This window comes from Nelumbo nucifera, chromosome 8 (genome assembly GCF_055504915.1).
Source record: "Nelumbo nucifera cultivar China Antique chromosome 8, China Antique-T2T, whole genome shotgun sequence".
In the NCBI taxonomy this organism is placed as follows: domain Eukaryota; kingdom Viridiplantae; phylum Streptophyta; class Magnoliopsida; order Proteales; family Nelumbonaceae; genus Nelumbo; species Nelumbo nucifera.
The window spans coordinates 18887157-18906554 of NC_142656.1; the positions used below are offsets into that span (position 1 = coordinate 18887157).

General features: G+C 44.3%; 1 protein-coding gene and 3 non-coding genes across 4 annotated transcripts; 1 reads left to right on the forward strand and 3 right to left on the reverse strand.

The window, feature by feature from the left end:
• The first annotated feature begins 120 nt into the window (after positions 1–120).
• Positions 121–12673, forward strand: LOC104588529 (uncharacterized). The gene is made up of 4 exons (XM_088892586.1): positions 121–677; positions 886–2870; positions 2943–3463; positions 3556–12673. The coding sequence occupies exons 2-3, from the start codon at positions 2261–2263 to the stop codon at positions 3353–3355; spliced, it is 1023 nt and encodes a 340-aa protein (XP_088748712.1). The 5' UTR covers positions 121–677; positions 886–2260; the 3' UTR covers positions 3356–3463; positions 3556–12673.
• A 4822-nt stretch (positions 12674–17495) lies between these two features.
• Positions 17496–17655, reverse strand: LOC148789675 (U1 spliceosomal RNA). The gene has a single exon (XR_016080002.1). It is a non-coding gene; the product is annotated as a U1 spliceosomal RNA (small nuclear RNA).
• Positions 17656–18837: 1182 nt separating this feature from the next.
• Positions 18838–18911, reverse strand: TRNAT-AGU (transfer RNA threonine (anticodon AGU)). Its single transcript has one exon. It is a non-coding gene; the product is annotated as a tRNA-Thr (tRNA).
• Positions 18912–19003: 92 nt separating this feature from the next.
• TRNAS-GCU (transfer RNA serine (anticodon GCU)) lies at positions 19004–19085 on the reverse strand. Its single transcript has one exon. It is a non-coding gene; the product is annotated as a tRNA-Ser (tRNA).
• Positions 19086–19398: the final 313 nt, after the last annotated feature.

Consider the following 19398-nt stretch of genomic DNA (forward strand, 5'->3'; position numbering starts at 1 on the left):
CTGCAGTGATAGAGATAGTACTACTTAGTGTTCGCATTTGTTGACGTTACAAATTAACTTAGAATTAGTTTCTAATCTGCTGCACAAATGGTTTTAAATCTGGAAAAGACATTAAAAAAAAAGGTTTTTTTGCAGATAAGGGCAATTTTTTATTCTTAATATAGATAATATTTTTATAAAATAATCAAAATAAAGTAAATTTTTTTGAAAAATATCGGGCAATGACACCGTTCATCGCCTTCCTCTGCCCTTCGTTCTTTGCTCTCTCGCACGAAACCAGCAGAGCCCCCAGAATCGACAATCCCGGCCGGAAGACGGAGAGCTGAACCCCATCACCGGTGTTAGTTGAGGGTGTGACGGTTATTGGCCATCGATTTTCTCTTACAGTAAACAGACGAAGATGGAGAGCTGACGAGGGTTATTGAAATCAAAACCCCATCACCGGAAGAGGGAGAGCTGAACCCCATCACTGGTGTTAGTTGAGGGTGTGACGGTTATTGGCCATCGATTCTCTCTTACAGAAAACAAACGAAGACGGAGAGCTGACGAGGGTTATTGGAATCAAAGCCCCATCACCGGAAGACGGAGAGCTGACGATGGTGGTGACGGTAGCGGCGACGCATGCGAGTAAGAGGAGGCGGAGGAAGGAGAGACGGAGAGACGGAGAGCTGAAACCGGTATAAACAGTGTCATTGCCCTTGATATTTTTCAAAAAAAGTGACTTTATTTTTGTTATTTTATAAAAATGTCGTCTTTCAATGATATTCAGGGCAACGTTCTTGCTTTGTATTTGCTCCAGCTTCTTTTGTTCCATCCCTATATTCTAAAAGTTTTTTATTGCTTATTATGTGATCAAACAACTACAACTGTTTTCTTAATTTGCAGGCAATCCTTAGATGGAGGAACTCACTTGTTCAGTATTAGAATGATAGTGTACCTCTTAATATGTGAAAAGAATGGTTCATCCGATTGTTCCCTAGAAGACTGCTATGAGATACTCCTGTATTAAGATAATAAGATCCTCTCTCTCTTTCTAAAGTTTCCCTGCTATGAGATACTCTTGTGTTAAAATTTCCACCCATTTTTCCCTTCTCATTCCACCAAAATCTTCCCTCAAACCAAACAAACATGATATCCTAGTGCTGAGTTTCGCAAGAAATTTCAGTCCTCTCCACCCTCTCTTTTCACTGCTTTTATTTTTATTCTATTTCCAAGTTATTTTAATTGACAACCCTTATCTATTGCATTTGCATTGTAGATTTATGATATGTTTTGTTCATTAGATTGTTGTATTAAATAATCTAATGGAAATTTTGATACCTGGGTAAAGATTGATCAGATCACTAGGGGAATGAAGTACAAAATTTGAATTGTAAACGAAAAACAGAACTTAGTTGAAATTAGAAACATAAGCCACATAAACTACTATGCTTGATGAGAGATCAGTGTTAGAAGTGCCTTAACCCCGGGGAGGAGGTGTGGGCGAGGCAGCTTTCGGCAAGTAGTTTACCTGTCGAGTTGCCGTGCTGAACTCGGTGGGACCTCCCCACCGAGTTGTGCTTACGTCCGTTGTGCTGTCATGTTGAGTCACTGTTTGAGCGAAGTCACGCCTACGTGTACCTGAGCTACAAGGTTGGGCCAAATCTCCCTTCATCAATTGCCTTCCATTCCCTGCGCTGGCGGCGGTGACCCAGTGTGGGGAGGTCATGACGCGCCGGGTGGATTTGGCGTCGGTGTTTTGTGCTGCGTTGTCGCGCGTTCTGTCCAGCTGTACCGGTCTAGCGCTTGGCTTGACCAAAAAGGGTTTCGAGTCACGTCCGGGTTACACGCGGACTTCACGCGACTTGGACTTCGCGGACGTCAAAAATGTGCTAAATCGTTTTCGCCTCGAAGAACCCGCGGTTGCGGCTATAAATAGGGGGTCCCCTGGCCATTTTCTTCGCCACAAAGCTTTCATCATTAGCGTTTGAGCTCGCGCCAGGGGTTTCTTAGCTCGGGTCCTCCAGTTCGTTCTGTTCTTCCAATCCGGTTGCGTTTCCTCGGTGAGTCCTCCTGAGCTCCCTTTTCCCTTCTAGTTCGCTTCTTTCTGTTAGTCCGGTATGTCGTCTAGTGTAGACAGTCTCATCGATGAGTTTGAGGTAGGTACCTCGGCTCGGGATGTCCCCTCTGCTACCCAGCCATCCGAAGTACGAGTGGCTTCGGGTCATCTGCATCTACCTTCCACTGAGGTCGGGAACCAGATCAGTTCGGGCCCTCCATAATGACCTCGGAGAGGCTTCAGGACCTCATACAGAGGTTCCGCCTCCCTGTTGAGTACTCATATAGTCTTCCCACCGGCAACTTCCCATGGGAGCACGGTCCCAACGAGATCGTGATCTTCAGGGAGCAACTGATAGTCGGACTCAGACTTCCACTTCACCCTTTAATTGTTGAGGTGTTGGTACACTTTAACATTACCCTGGACCAACTCCACCCGAACTCCATACGGAATGTGGTGGGGTCCATTTCTCTTTGTTTTGACCGTTCCCTTTCCATAGATTTAGATGTTCTTAGTACGATCTTGGCTATAAAGAAGAGCGCTTTGGGCACTCTCCCCAGGCATAGGCGGTCTTACTACCTGTCCCCCCGCCTGGGTTTTAAACTCATGCACAAGCTCCCGAGCAAAGTCCCAGCTTGGAAGCGGGACTACTTCGTAGTCCGGAGCAGCACGGGGTGGCCCTTTCCCACCGATTGGAGGATAGCCGTTCAAGACCCTAGTGTCATCCTGGACGGGAAGACTAAGAAGGAGCTCCAGTCACTGGCTAAGCTCGGGTTGCATTATAAAGACTTCACTTATGAGGAGAAGCTCGTCCGGGCGGGCTTGAGTCTGGGTAGGTTTTTTTCACTTCGGCTTTTTCGCTCATATATTAGCTTTGGGTTACTGATGTTGCATTTCACCGCAGGTCCCATGGAGGCGGAAAAGATAGACAACCAGAAGCTCTTCCACCAGATGAAGAGGAAGAAGCGCGTGGCGAAGAAGGCGTGCGTTGGGTCCCCGCAAGCTTCAGTCGAGCCTCGACTTCCGCAAACCTCTGCTTCGGGGCTCGAGGTGGCAGTCGTGCCCGTCATAGACTTGGAAGAGGGGGTTGTGCCTAAGGGGCCCGAGGTGACGGTGGAACCTGCCGTTAAGCCTGCCGAGCCTGTTGCCAAGCCCACCCGACTTGCCAGAGAAAGCGTTGCCGAGGCCAACGTTGCTGCTGCCGGAGCTCACCCTACTGACGCTGCCACCGAGACCTCCGAGAGTTCCACTCACGTTTTTATGATGACGGCTTCCAGCTCAGAGGGTCAGGGGAGCCAAACCGTCTTGAACCCCTAGTGTAGCCTGAAGAAGAGTAAGCTGGCTGCATACTCGGGGGAGGTCAGCGAGTGGGTCGAACTCACTCCTAGTCAGCTCGACGCTCGAGCCACCACTCATACTATGGTGGTGAGTCCCCATCCTTTTTTCTTTTTCTTTTTCTTTTTTTTTCTTCTTTTTTTTTTGGTGGTCTCCCTCTTAACTGGTTCTCCTTTTTGTAGGTGAACTCTACCATTCGCGCCTTGACCCTCCAATCAGATCGACATCTGAGGCGGGCTCTGGAGGCTGAGAAACCGTCTCGCCCAACTCATACTGAGTTGAGGGCAGCTCGTTGTCAGGTTCACCGCTTGGAGAGTGACGCCTCGGCTCAAAAGAGTTTTATCGAGGTGTTAATGTCAGAGAAGGGGGAGCTAGCTCGAGATAAAGACAAGTTGAGGGCCGAAGTGAACGGTCTCAAGGTCGGTCAGGAGGCCTTAGAGCTCGAGGTGAGTAGCCTCAAGGCTGAGCGGGATGCTCTAAGGCTCGAGGTACAAGACCTCAAGGAGGCGAAGGGGAAACTGGAGCATGAAGTGGGGTACCTCCAGTAGGACATAAGGGAGAAGACTGCAATCTTCGAGGGTACTCTCGAGGAGGCCAAGACCCAGGCCGTCATTGACTACATCAACTCTTCGAGATTCGACGATGTGATGACGGAGGCCTACCGTAAGGGCTTCAAGCTCAGTCGGTGGCTGATCAGACACCTCTACCCCGAGCTGGACACGAGTGCCATCACTACTTTGCGGATTACTGACGACATCGTGCGTCAATCAAAAGATGACCCCGATTCCGAGGATGAAGGTCTCGAAGATGGAGCAGAGGATGCCGGTCCAGACACTGTCTCTGAGGGGGTCCCTGATAGAGGCGGTGAGCCCCCGAAGTAGTTTTCCCTTTATATTTGTAACTTAATCTTTTCCCTTTCTGAACTGCGAATGTATTATCCTGAGCCTTTGAGCTCGGGTAAAAACTCTTGTACCTGAACTCTCTTTTTAATGAAATACAGTTTCTTTCAAGTATCTCTGAGTGCGAAAATACTTCTAAGTGTGAGTCGACTTCAAGCTGGTCAATTTAATGTATAGGTTACCCGAGCTGTCAAGCCACCGAGCTGGCGCTAAGGGTAACTAAGTGAAGTTGTGTTACTTCGGGTCGCGCGGGTTACCCCGGACTATCGGGTTTCCGAGCTGAGTGAGAACAGCAAAGGTATAGGCACCGTAGGGTTCATACCCGAGCTGTCTTTCCCTTAAGGGTTAGAGATAACCAGGTTTTTATCAGTTTGCCATGCTGAAGTGGCAGTTGGGGCTTTCTTGTGACCCTTAGGCTTAAGAAGGGACCCGTAGTCTGTTCTTGGATTTCGCCCAGGCCAAAGTGGTGACTGGGGTCTTCTTGCAGCCCCTTAGGCTTAGGGAGGGACCCGTAGTCCGCTCCTGGGTTTTACCCTTACTTTCGCCCGTGCCGAAGAGACGGTTGGGTCTTATGTGCCGAGGTCATGTTAGCTCGGTATTCTGGCCCTTAGGCTTAGGGAGTGGCTCGTGGCCTACTCCATTCTTTACAGATAATATTGTCTTAGGTTGACCATATTCCATGCCCGAGGTATTTGTTTACCTTCGAGGGTCTCGAGCTCGTATGTTCCTTCCCCGAGCACTCGTTTCACTCGGTAAGGACCTTCCCAGTTGGACCCGAGCTTGCCAGCGCCGGGCTCAGGCACCATAACTTTACAAAGGGCCAGGTCACCAACGCGGAGGTTTCGCCTCTTGACCCTGGCGTTATAGTACCGAGCTACTCTTTGCTGGTAGGCTGTGGTCCTAATGTACGCGAGGTCTCTTACTTCGTCGAGTAGGTCGAGGTTGGTACGTAGTTCATCTTCGTTTGTTTGATCACTATATGTTTCTAGGCGCAACGTAGGTACTTCGATCTCTACGGGGATCACTGCTTCGGTGTCGTAGGTGAGATTGAAGGGTGTTTCTCCCGTGGCGGTCTTCTCCGTGGTTCAGTAGGCCCAGAGGACACTAGGTAGTTCATCTGCCCACAATCCTTTAACTCGGTCCAGCCGTGCCTTTAGTCCGCGGAGGATGGCTCTGTTAGTGACTTCTGCCTGACCGTTTGCTTAAGGGTGCGCGACTGAAGTAAAATTCTGTTGGATCCCCATGTCTCGGCACCAGTCTTGAAATTTGATGTCCTCGAACTGCTTGTTGTTGTCGGAGATCAACACCCGAGGTAATCCAAAGCGGCATACGATGTTCTTCAAAAAGAAGTTTTGGACATTTCGGGCTGTGATCGTCATGAGGGGCTCGACTTCTACCCACTTGGTAAAATAGTTCACTACCACTACTAAGAACTTTCTTCCACCCGTTGTTGGCAGGAATGGCCCGAGTAGATCGATGCCCCACTGCGCAAAGGGCCACAGGCTGGTGAGATACTTGAGGTCGGCAGCGGGTTGGTGGTGAATATTGGCATGTCTTTAGCATTTGTCACATTTTCTGATGAGCTCAATAGCGTCTGACTTCATTGTTGGCCAATAATACCCTTGTCAGAGTGCCTTTTGGGCGAGGGCCCTGCCCCCCAAGTGCCCACCGCATTGACCCTCATGGGTGTTGCGGAGTACAAGCTTGGCTTCGGTGGGTCGCAAGCAACGTAAGTAGGGGAGTGTGTAAGATCTCCGGTATAGTTGTTCGTCTATCATGACATATTTGGTTGCCTAGCGCCACACCCTTCTAGCTGCATTGCGGTCTGCAGGGAGGGTCCCGTGTAGCAAGAAGCTCGTGAGCAGGTCAATCCAGCTCGACTCTGCTTGAACGACGGGAGCGACCTCCTCTGCCCCCTTGAAAATGCTAGGCCGAGGCAGGTCCTCTATATACACGGTTCTCATGGTGATGTCGCTGGTGCTGCCTAACCTGGACAGGGCGTCGGCCTCGGCGTTCTCTGACCTAGGGATTTGTCTGATAAAGTGTGATTGGAAGTTGAGCAGGGCCTCTCTGACTCTAGTTAAGTAGGCGATCATGGTTGGCTCGCGAGCTTCTTACTTGCCGGTAACCTGGTTGATCACAAGCTGGGAGTCGCTGCAGATAACGATGTGCTTGGCTTTTACTTCTCTGGCTAGAGCTAGTCCAGCTATCAATGCCTCGTACTCCGCTTCATTGTTAGATGCCGCGAACTCGAAGCGTAGCGCATACTCCAGTTTCGTGCCACTTGGGCCGTGCAGAACTATTCCGGCTCTGCTGCCCTGCTGGTTTGAGGAGCCATCTAAGTGAAGGATCCAGGGCTCTTCATCCCAGCTCGGGCTTGGCCGAACTAGGAGAGATGCCACACTGGTTACTACCTCACGGGGCTCGGACTCGACCGGTCTGGGAGCTTTGGGCTCACCTGAATTGGGAGCCTCATGCTCAATCGGCCTGGGGGCTTCAGAGCTGAATGTGCACTCAACGATGAAATCTACCAAGGCTTGGGCCTTAATGGCAGTTCGCAGCTTGTATTGGAGATTGTACTTGCTGAGCTCAACGGCCCACTTCGTTAACTGACCAGAGACCTTGGGCTTCAGTAAGACTTGCCTCAGGGGTTTGTCAGTGAGAATGATAACAGTGTGAGCCTGGAAGTACGGGCAGAGCTTCCGAGCTGCAATTACCAGTGCGTACGCTAGCTTTTCTATCTGCGGGTATCTCGTCTCTGCTCCCTACAATACTTTACTAACATAATAGATGGGTCGTTGGACCCGATCTACTTCCTTTATTAGTACCGAACTGACCACTTCGACGCTCGCCGAGAGGTACAGTTCTAAAATGTTGCCCTCCTCGGGTCGGGTTAAGATCGGCACACTAGCGAGGTATTTCTTGAGCTCGTCAAACGCAAGCTGACAGTCTCGAGTCCACTCGAACCCTTTGCTCTTGATTTCCTTAAAGAACAGCAGACAGCGGTCCGCCGATTTGGACATGAAGCGGCTTAGGGCGACTATGCGGCCATTCAACCTCTGAACCTCCTTCAACTTACGGGGTGGTCTCATATCTAAGATGGCCTTAACCTTATCCGGGGTGGCTTCAATGCCGCGCCGGTTAACGATGTATCCTAGAAATTTACCCGAGGTCACACCGAACACACACTTGTTTGGATTCAATCTCATGTTAAACTTACGCAAAATTTCAAAAACAGAATGCAAGTCTTGTATTAATTCATGTGAGAATTGGGTTTTGACGACCATGTCGTCTACATAGCATTCTACTTTTCTGCCGATTAACGGTGCAAACAATTTATTTACAAGCCTTTGAAAGGTTGCCCCTTTGTTTTTCAACCCGAAGGGCATAACCTTGTAACAGTATAGGCCGAACTCCGTGATGAAGGCAATCTTTTCTTCGTCCGCCGGGTCCATCTTGATTTGGTTATAGCCCGAATAGGCGTCCAAGAAGCTTAGCAACTCATGCCCCGAGGTCGCGTCCACCAAACGGTCGATTCTGGGGAGCGGGAAGTAGTCTTTCGGGCAAGCCCGGTTCAGGTCGGTGTAGTCGACGCACATGCGCCACTTGCCGTTGGCCTTCTTTACCAGGACGGGGTTGGCTACCCAGCTCGGGTATTGGACTTCTCTTATGAAGTCCACTGCGAGGAACTTCTCGACTTCCTCGTCGACCGCTTTCCACCGTTCCGGGGCTAGGTTGCGTTTTTTCTGTCTAACGGGCCTAACTATAGGATCAGTGTTCAACTTGTGAATTATGAGTTCGGGGTCTATACCGGGCATTTCTGCCACGGACCATGCAAAAATATCTAAATTTTGAAGTAAAAAACTTACCAGTTCGGATCGTAGGGGCTCCTGGATGGAAGCGCCGATCTGAAGCGTCCGAGTTGGGTCTGCTGTTGAGGTCGGGATCGCGACTGTTTCTTCCGTGGGCACGGCTTGCTCTTCGCCTTGCTCCGTGGGTCGTTCCAGTTCGAGGTCATCGGCCACCTTGGTTTTCCCTTTTAGGTCGGCAACGTAGCACTTGCGGGACTCGAGCTGGTCGCCCCGCGCTACTCCCACACCGAAGTCTGTTGGGAACTTCATAGCCAAGTGGTAAGTAGAGACCATTGCCCGTAGGACATGGGTGATCGGTCGACCTATTATGGCATTGTAGGGAGAGGGGGTCGCTACCACCAGGAAGTTGTGTTCGAATCTGACCACACAAGGCCATGTGTCGATCTCTACAGGTACTGTTATTTTCCCAAGGGGGCGGACTTCCTCTCCGCTGAAGCCCACTAAAGGGGTGTCCGTAGGCCTCAGATCGCTTCTCTGCAACTGAAGCTGGTCAAACGCAGCTTTGAAGAGGATGTCGACTGAGCTGCCTGAGTCCACGAGTACGCGCCTGACCTCAAAGTCGTTGATTCTTAGCTTTATCACGAGTGCGTCATCATGGGGATAGTGGACCCCTCGCACATCGTCTTCTGTGAAGAAAATTGGATCTCCCATCTTCGGCCGCTTTGGGGGGTTCTGCTCTTCCCGGGTGGCTTCACGAACTGACGTCCGAGCTGTTGCTGAGGTGCAACCTGCAACGATCGAACCTCCCACTATCATGTGGATGGTCCCCCGAACTGACCTCTCCTCTAGAGGCTGCCTCTACAGTTGTTCGGCCGGCCTGCTGCTGGACTCGGGAGCATCTTTGTTGTGCTCCCTTGCCGACCTGTTCTACTACTATTGTTATTATTATTATTTTGTACAAAGTTTCTCAAATATCCGCGACGGATGAGCTCCTCTATCTCATTGCAGAGGTTTTTACAACTCTCGGTATTGTGGTCGTGGTCTTTGTGAAAATTGCAATACAGACTCTTATTTCTCTCATTGGGATTCCCCCTCAAACGGGGTGGCCACTTCACGTACGGGGCGTCCTTGATCGCCATCAGGATTTCGGCCCGCTTTGCGTTCAGTGGGGTGTAATAAGCTCGGTCTGGTGCGGGAGCTCGGAACAGTTGACCCGGCTTTGCCCCCCGAACTGTTTCTTTTTTCCTTCGGGTGTCCCCTTGGCTGGAAGGCTCTCCTTCTCTCTTTCTTTTTTTGGGTGCGGCCTCGCCTTTCTGGTTGATCTCCTCTTCAGTGGCTATGAACTTATTTGCAAGCTTTAGAAACTCGGTTATGGTCACGGGTTGGTTGACGACCATGTGCCACTTGAACTCTTTGTGCACCACGCCCTTCTTGGTTGCAGCAAGGCGTACGGCGGGGTCCAGGCACGGTATCTGCATACAAGCGTCATTGAACTACTTGATATAGCTCCGGATGGACTCTCCCTCTCTTTGTGCCACGTTGAAGATGCTTTCTTCGGTTCGCGAGCACCGTTTGCTAGTGACAAAGTGGGACGTGAAGGCTTGCGCGAACTGCACCCAACTTCTTATTGACTCGGGTGCCAAGTTCCGGTACTACGTGCAGGCCGCTCCCCTGAAAGCAGTGGAGAAGGCCACGCACATGCACGACTCACTGGCTCGCGCCAGGTGCATCTGCGACTAAAAGGCATCTACATGATCATTCGAGTCGAACGACCCGTCATACTTATCAAGAGGGGGGAGCTTGAAATCCTTGGGCATCGGGACTGCTAGGAGTTCGGAAGACAGGGGGGATGGAACCGAGAGGAGGGGAGCTTTGGCTTCGGCCGAGCCTACCTCTTCTTTGCCCATGAGCTCGGGCAAATTGCGGGTGACAGATTGGCGAGCTCGGCGGCGGCGTCTCTGCTTCTTGATGGGCTCGGCGTTCGTGCTGCTCACCTCCGCGCTGTCCAGAATGGTTTGCGCAGTGAGTGGCCCGGTCTGCTGGTGGTGGCTATGGACAGAGGGGTCCTGCTTGGAGTCTGTTGCCAGGATCTCGAACCGGTTTTCAAGGATCGGGGTTTCGAACTTCGACTGTCACGGTGACGTAGACCTGCCGAGCCGGGGTCCTCCCGACCTGTCCGCCCGCGGTGAGATCGGGATAGCCGGTTTCTCCCGTTTGCCGTGGGGGGAGGCCTAATTTTTTGGGAGATTTTGGGGGGCCTCTCCTCGGCCGGAGTGCTCACTCTGGCGGCGAGATTTGGCTTGCTGCGAGGCTAGGCGCTGAGGCGAGAGCTGAGGCTGCTGAAGCTGAGGTTGGGGTAGCTGGGGGAACTGTTGCTGATACTGATACTGGGAGACCTGGTGCAGTACATGCTGTTGATAGAGTTGAAGTTGTTGGAACTGTTGCATTTGAGCCTGCATGGCCCTCATGCACTACACCAGGTCCTCCAGCTGGTTCGGGCTGGTCACTGGGGGCACGACTGAAGGTTCGGTGAATGTCGTTCTGACTGTAGCAGGGAGTGGGGTGATGACAGGTGCCATTGTGAGAGGCACGTTCAAGCTGGGGATTCTATCCGTTCAGAGGGGGACGGTGAACTGTCCAATACAGACAGTAGGAAGCTGGGGTTGTTCCCTGGAGTTATCCATTTCAGTGCTTCGTCCGATGTTGCTAGAAGAAGCCATGAGCGTTGGGTTGTTTCAAGGAAGAAGAAGGAACTGATAGAGTTTGGAGGGAAAGGCTTTTTGAAGCGTATCCCACAGACGGCGCCAAATGATGTAGCACAATTCGGTCACTCCTAGCTAGCGCTCACGTGGCTCCTGAGATGTACCTGAAATGAGAAGGAGGAAGAACTCCCGGGGGGTTTCCCGGCGGGAACGCTCTGATGCTTAAGTTAGTACTGTGTGCAAGAAGCTACAAGAGAGTGAACACTAAGAGTGCAGGTTGCGCTAGCTATTCCAGATACCCTGTTCCTTGAGGATAAGCTCTTATAACTGAATTCCGTTGCTCCAGGCCCTCTAACTTCTGGCAGGGTAGGTATAACCGCCACTGTTAGTCTACCACAGCCGTTACAGGCAGGGCTGAGGTGGCACGCGCGGGGCCGTCGTGCAGGGTACGTGTCTGTTAGGTGTGGGACGCCTTTCTAAAGGTGGCAGGCGCGGCGAGGGGACATGCCTGCAATTCACAGGTTTGTCGGGTACGGCAGTCAGGCAGGAAGCCCTCCTATGGTATACCGAGCTGTTCTCCTGCGAATTTCCCTAAGCTGGGCTATCCTTTGAGTGACGGGCTGCCTGCAGCCGGTTGTGCCGAGCTAGCCGACCCGAGGTCTTTGTGCCTCGGGGCGCCCGAAGAAGAATCAATGCGTTCTTGCTTGGGAGTGGCCTGAGGTCCATTTGGTGGAGCTCGGGTCTCAAAAGGGGTCAGGGTGCCCCGAACTCGGGACCCCCCGATGTGCCTTAACCCTGGGGAGGAGGTGCGGGCGAGGCAACTTTCGGCGAGTAGTTTACCTGTCGAGTTGCCGTGCTAAACTCGGTGGGACCTCCCCACCGAATTGTGCTTACGTCCGTTGTGCTGTCATGCTGAGTCACTGTTTGAGTTAGGTCACACCTACGTGTACTTGAGCTACGAGGTTGGGCCAAATCTCCCTCCATCAATTACCATCAACTAAGGGCAGGCCAAAACTAAAGGAACATGGATGAAGTCATGAGAAATGGTTCTAAGATTCATAATATAACAGTCTATATTCCACTTAACAAAGATTACATTTTTTTTTTCTTTTTCACAATAAAAACGACAGCCTAGTGTTGAGGCTATGGTGAGCCAATGTAGGCAGTTTTACTCCTATACATTTAGAGAGCTTGTTTCCAAGATTCGAACCCTGGTCGCCTAAGTCGCAATGGAACAACCCAACCGTAACATTCTTAATAATCATTGAACACAGAATTTTTGTTCTTCCTCTTTATAAACAAAAGCAACAGATTGGAGTTCTAATACAGATGTGTAAATGAGATGATTATAGATCATTGTCTAAAAACCAACTGTAAAGGTTTCCCTTCCTTTTCCTACTTTTTCCTTTAAACCAAACATAGCTTTGATGAATGAATAGGGAAAGTGCAGAAAGGAATATACTGGGTAGTTCAACGAGGCTGCTATGGATGATGACCTGCAAAAGGTGATAAAAAGGTATTTTGGCTGTTACAGAAAATTCTGTTTAAGAGCGTTTTTTTACCTTTATGTGCATTTGAACCATTAATTCCTCTATTTAGAACACTACTTGAGAGGAGCGATGCGTATTGAGGTTCTTGTTTTATTATACCCAGAAAAAGTATTGTAATTTAACAAAAAAGAAGTTCAGCATCGAGACTCTTTTGGACGGTTGTATGAGAAGCTTTTCTTTTCTTTTCGTTTTTTTGATTTTTGAAGGGCTACACATGGCCCCAATCCAAGTCAGGAAGCTTTATAGACCCCATCACACTAATAGTCATTCATACTTTTAATTCCTGATCGTAAACAAAAGGAATCATCAAGTTAAGTAATGCAACACAACTGAGAACAATGGTAACATTTCACTAACAAGTCAAAGGAGATGATCCAGTGGAACTGGTCACACTTGTTTTTTTTTTTTTTTTTCAAAATGCATCTGATTATCTCTAACCGGCTAAATAATAAGTGAATAAAATGTTTTAAAGAAAAATGATATTTCCTAAAAAAAGCTACACAACTTGCTCTGACTTGTGTCGTTTTTGCAAGGGACCTTCCTGACTTGTCCACACCCTTCGTTTTAAGTGAAACCCATGCATCTTGCATTAGAAATATTGACTACTAAAAGTATTGAGGTTTTAAATTAAAGTTTGCCTAGAATCAGAAGTTTTGATAGAGGATCTAACATTGATTTTATATTAGATTTTATGGAAAGAAACCACACCGATGACCAAGTTGTCAAGATGGGCCACTTGGTTTTACAACCAAAAAATAGGGGTAAATTATAAAGGCCCCCTTGTCCATTACCCCCTGAACTTTTATTTACAGCAAAACCTCTCTTAAACTTTTACTTTGCAGTTTCGGTTAATTAATTTTAAAAAAGATTCTCATTCAACTATTTAAATTTTTTTTAAATCCCCAAACTATACTTTTCTTATTTATTTGAATGATTTATGATTCAATTATCTTTCTAAATATAATAATAAAATCCTCTCAATTGCCCAATAGATCTTTGCAATTCTGCTTGGATTCAGTATTCAAATGAAATGGTAGAGGTTTTGTTTTGATAGATATAAATTTAGTGTTTTGTTTGGTTTTTATTGATTTATTGGAGAAAGGAGTGCATGACTTCTATATCTTAAGACAAAGAGAAGCATTCATGTCAGTGAAATGAAATAAGAATTTAAAGAAACTTGTTTTTCTATGTCAATGAAATGATTCTAGTTATTTTAGTTGGTGTTGCTTAGAGAAAAATGAAGTAGTTTTGGGTTACTTAGGGTTTATGCAAAAAAAGGTTGAAAAAAAAAAGAAAATAGAGAAGTTTAGGTAGGTATTTTGATAATTTAATACATTCCATCATTTGACTTAACCGCGAGAGGTATTTGTCACAAAGTGAAAGTTCAGGAGACCTTTGTCACGAATCTAAGTTCAAGAGGGTAATTATCACTAACCCATAGAATAGGGGAGCCTATGTAATTTACCTAAAAAGACATGGTCACTTGTAGACCTTTTCATGGGCTAGACTTTCAGCTTGACCCATGAACACTTTACACTACTTTGGGCTTGGGTATTGGGCCAGGCCCATCTAAATTTTAGCAAATTCTAAATCGAGCTTGGCCCATGAAAAGGTACAATCACTTGGTATTATTTCTATTTATTATAGGCTGTCCATGGTATGACCAATGGGGCTCACATTACCCTGTTCTGTCCCACATCTAATTCCCATGTAGTGTGTAGTATACCAAAAATATGTCATACTTCTGAACCTTCATTAAACACACCATTATAGACCTAATTAACTCCCAACATAAAATTTCACAGTTTTGAGCCAATGAGAAATGATTTAGGGTTCACATTCTCTACTCAGCATGATCACCGATTATCAATCTTGAATGTTACAAATTTGAGAGAGGAACCCCAGAATTCTAATACACAACTGTGCTACATATTCAACACAAAATAGATATGGTTTTCATGTTTCATTAAGTCTATAGTGCATGAGGTGCAGTAGAGTTGCATACTAATATGGTATTGACTTTTGTACACTCAATTTCAATGGTTGAGATTTCAACCCTAACCTAACCCAAATTAAATCAAGTTCATATTTTTCAAGCTTGGACCTTCAACTTATCTTGGAGCTAAGTAGGCCCCAAGTTTGCAACCTTATCTCTTCTACATTGCCATGTTATATGCCATCTATTACATGTATTATCATAATTAATATAATAAGTCATCATAATAAAATGTCATGTAGGCATACAAAAGCAACCTAGGGTCAAGGTTAAAGAACCACCAATTTACATCTTCCTATTTAGAGAAGTTTCAAGCTATCTATGGTTCAGGGGTGGAAGTGGAAATACAAGAAATGTATTGCATAATTCCATCATCCTGTCTCCAAACCTTAATTCAGATAACACAAATCTAAGGAAAGGGCACTCTACTCTGCCATTGTATCACAAGCTTCACTCATGTACATCTTAAAAACCAATAATCCTTTTCTTTTCATCTTAGTATTTCCATGAAGTTTAATGAAAATTTTCATGTTCCACAGATTCTACCAATAACAATGCACTTTGGTTTGGAAGATGACCCCATTGACAATCTACTTTGTTCTATTGAAAATGATTATGTTCAACCAATTCATTGATAGTATCACATAGATTGATGGCTTGGAACTCAATGGGATCTTATGGGGATTTACATTTTAGGAGTAAAGTGATAAAAATCTCATTACAGGCAAGGTGCAAGTAACTAGAATTGACAAAACTTTTGATTACATCATTAATTAATGGTTTGAGGCCTACACAATTTAAGTATTTTTAGAAGAAGAAGAAATTAGGGAATCCATCCAAAACAAGAGATTTGTTAGGAGGAAAGTAATTAGGTGATAAATGGTATTTTGCAGGCAAGACTGATAAAATACTAAAGTTCTAAAAAAATGATTAGAACCATATTTCCCTTCCAATCAATCGAGTCAACTTATAATGTTGAAAAATAAATAATAAATATAAAAATATAAACTATTTTACCCTTGACCCAATGATCTAGTCAAATAGGTAAGTGGTTTATCTAATAAGGTCATTTGGTTTGAGCATTTCACTATTTTTTGTTTTTTCAACAAAATGCTTTGGGTTGAAACATACTTGGGAATTTGTACAAGTGAGTGTTCAATCAATTTGACTTTTGATTAATCAACTATAAATTAAAAGCATTGATATTAACAAGTAAAAAGATTTAAAGTTGGGACTTCAGGTTGAAAGGGCACTGAAGTTGCCATTGCTATATGGATTCTGATTAGAACACCGAAGTTGTTGTTGTCAGCATCATCGTTGCAATTGTCATTTAAGGAGGTGTTCTACAACATGAATGTTTCTGTTTACATTTGTTTTTTGAATTTCCACATCAGCAAAAAGCAAAAATATGTTCTTGAACTCTCTTTTTGTTTTCAAAAGGAAAAGCAAGTTGGTTTTGTTTCAGAAAACAGTACATATTTTTAGAACCAACAAAATATTAGTTTTTAAAACCAAAACAAAACTTTTAGTATAGAAATTATATGACTTATGGAGCATGAAGTTGAATAATTAGATGAAAACATGTTTTCGAAACCAGATTCAAGAACATATTTTTGGTTTCAGTTTTGAACACAGAAAACAAATACAACCAAGAACATGTTTTTTGTGTTTTGTTTTGAGAACAATCTGATTTCAAATCAGATGGTTTTGGTTTATTTTTGGAACCAGTAACAAGAAAAACAATTCACGTTATAGAACACCACCTAAAATTTCCACATGGAAGGAGGTTTTGCTTAAGATTTTCATAACAAAGTTTTATATCCCAATAAAGTTGATTTTACCACCCCCAATGTCGTAGTTTTCATATGATATGTTGAGCATAGATCAATTTAAATGGGTTTTCTATCATCCAATTAGTTTCTCTTTTTTATTATTTAATAGTCTTTCTAAATTTACTACGCATCTTAAATGAAATTTTGAACCCAAAAAAACAAAGGAAAAACAAGGTTTAATTTTCAAATTTCAACGATAAACAACAGAAATCTTCTAATACTAAAAATAACATCATAAATCAATAAAAGAAAACCTTGAACCCCTTGAAAAAAGATCAAATATATACAACCAAAAGATACTATAATCTCAAAAAACATGGAATTATAATGGAATTAATGACTATCAAAAGTATGCGAAATTTAAACACTAGACTACTGGCAAGTGCATTAAAGCCATTACAAGCCAATTTGATATCAAGTTGTACATGTCCAATAAAACAAGTATTTGAATTCTTTCTCTTATAATTTAAAACTAACATTCTTATTTTCTAATAGATTTATTAAGGTAAAGCAGCTGAAAATAAGAGATGAGGGTAGCTGTACTCACACAAGCATTCCGGTGGCTGAGTGCCTCTTCTATCATTCTACTAAAGGAGAAAGGTATTTTTAAAGTTGATGGTGATACAATTGACAAATTAGGAAATCCTTTTGGGAGAATGACTGTTCATCCCACCTCAGAATTTTTAGCCCTATAATATATGTGGGATGAATCCTGCCCGTGGATCGATGTCAAATTCACGGGTGGGATGCGGTTTATAGGGGGCTATTAGTAGACTATGGGAGACTGTAATTTCAGAATTTTGTAGTGGGTTGTAGTGTATTTCTCCGAATCCTTTTTGGGTTTTCCACCTAAGCTGTATAGTGTTAGAGTATAGGTCCATGCAAATCTCTCTTACTACTTATTGGACAGCTCAACTAACAAATCACTAACTGCTAAGTTAAATGATCAGACTTTTGTCCTTGTACAAAAAACAATTAATGAAAATAAAATACTCTTGTTTCATGGGAAATACTCTCTAGTTTTTACAAAATTTCATCAGACACTTGGTTAGAGGTGTGGCTCTTTATAGACCTCATCACAGAGTCCCATCTCTGTGTTTGTTTTGAAGGAAAAAGTAGGAAAAGAAAGGAAAAAGTAAGAAAAGAAAAGAAAAGGAAGATTAGTGTTTAGTGTCACCATGTATCTGTTCATGTTCATTTTCATTGCCAACAAGGGCACAACTGTTATTTTGTAAATGCAAATATTTGATCATATGGTATAATTGAGTTTTAATTTCTTAATGGCCTTTAGAAAAAATATAAATAAATAAACCTTAAAACAATGAGCATTGATAGGGGCCGCGCGAACGCGTGCCCCCGCTACCACAAATTATGACGTACATTCTCCCACTTGAGGAGATGTTAGGCAGGTGCCACTCCCAAGTGCAATGGAGGCCACCAACCTAGACCATGGACCTTCTTGATCACCATTGACCCCGTCTAGGTAAGTATATTTATTTTTTCTTCTTTATCCCTATTTATACATTTTCACCTCCCTTGCTTTCTTCCTACTTAACTGATGTGGGACAAAAACCAACAAGTAATCCAATGTGACCTAGCTTTCCATGTGTTATACACCTTTGGGCCTTTAGGGACTACGTGTCCATATTCGTCCTACAAGGTCCCTAACTCTCCATGTGTTATATGGCCATTGGCCACATTCGAGGAATGTGACCTAATATATATACTAAAAACTAGCAAGATCATATGAGTTTCAACTTTTGGGCATCATATGTTAATGCCCCATGAGTTTCTTAGACTTTTGATAGAGCCATTTGCCATGTTCCAAATAAAGTTTTCTTGGGTTTTGATATTTTTCAGATTTTAGATTATTTGTATTAAACATCTTACCTTATATTAATGTTCCTAATATGTTCTTGCCAAGGCAAAAGCAGCAACAAGTTAAAAGGCAAAAAGTCATCCATGTCAGTTCATTGGTAATACAATTTAGGAGAAAAAGTTCATTCACCAATTCATTTGGAGGGCCCCAAACTTTGGGGTCAAGTAAGAGTGCAACTAGACCAGTTCAAAGCTCTAGCAAACTCAATTAATACCATAGGTTAGGGTTAGGAGGGTGCCCCTATTTATACCAAGGATTTTAATTTCAGAAAAATCCTAAAAAAAAAAAGGAAAAACTAATAGAAAAGAGCTAATTTTAGCCCTATTAAATTATTTTATCCATCCTCACTGAGTTATCCATTTCTCCCTGTGGCTGTATCTGAAACCAATTCGACAGTGATGTGTATTTAGAATTGGATAAAATATGGCCCGATCCAATTTTGATTCATTGATATTCAAATCCCAATCCAATCAAATTTAGCCAATTTGAATTCAATCCTTATTTTTTATATTCGCTTTCAATCCATTTTATGCATGGATCTATTCAATGTCTCAATCCAATCCCATATAGTGTTTTTTTTTTCTTTCTTTTTTTGAAATATGGAACCAATATTCAAAAAACAACTATATAAATAAAGCGATTTTATTGTGTCGGGTTTGGGTAGACCCATGACCTTGATATATAGTTGGATTGACAATGTGACATTTTAGGAGTGGGCTGTCTAAATCCATTAACAAGTGGCCCAACTATGGATAAAAAACTCTTTCCATAAAAAAAATATTAAAATAATTTATTGCTTTCATTGAGATTCGAACTCAAGACCTCCCGCTTACTAAACGGGTGCTCTAACCAACTGAGCTATGAAAGCTTTTTTATTTAAAATTAGACCCTAATAGATAAATTGATATAGAACAAATGGATCTAAATTGAATTAAAGAACAAATGGATTATTAAAATGATCGTCGCCTGAGAGATTCGAACTCTCGCGGGGAAACCCCATGTACTTAGCAGGCACACGCCTTAACCACTCGGCCAAAGCGACGTTAACGGTGTACAACAAAAATATTTTCTTCTTATACAATTCTTAGGCATTCTTTTTTCTCCAAACAAACTAAACCATTGCACAAGGGCACTAGTTCTCATCTTTTAAGAACACAGACATACGGCTCACTTCAAAGAGCCCTCAAATTAAGGGTGAAAATCAGGTATAATGCAATAATATCATGCCTAGGAATGGCAACAGTCTCCACTCTCCATTCCCATTCCCATCCCCACTCTTTTATCAACCATTTTGTTCTTGTTTTTTATTTTATTTAAAATATTAAAAATAAAATAATATACATACACGAATACAT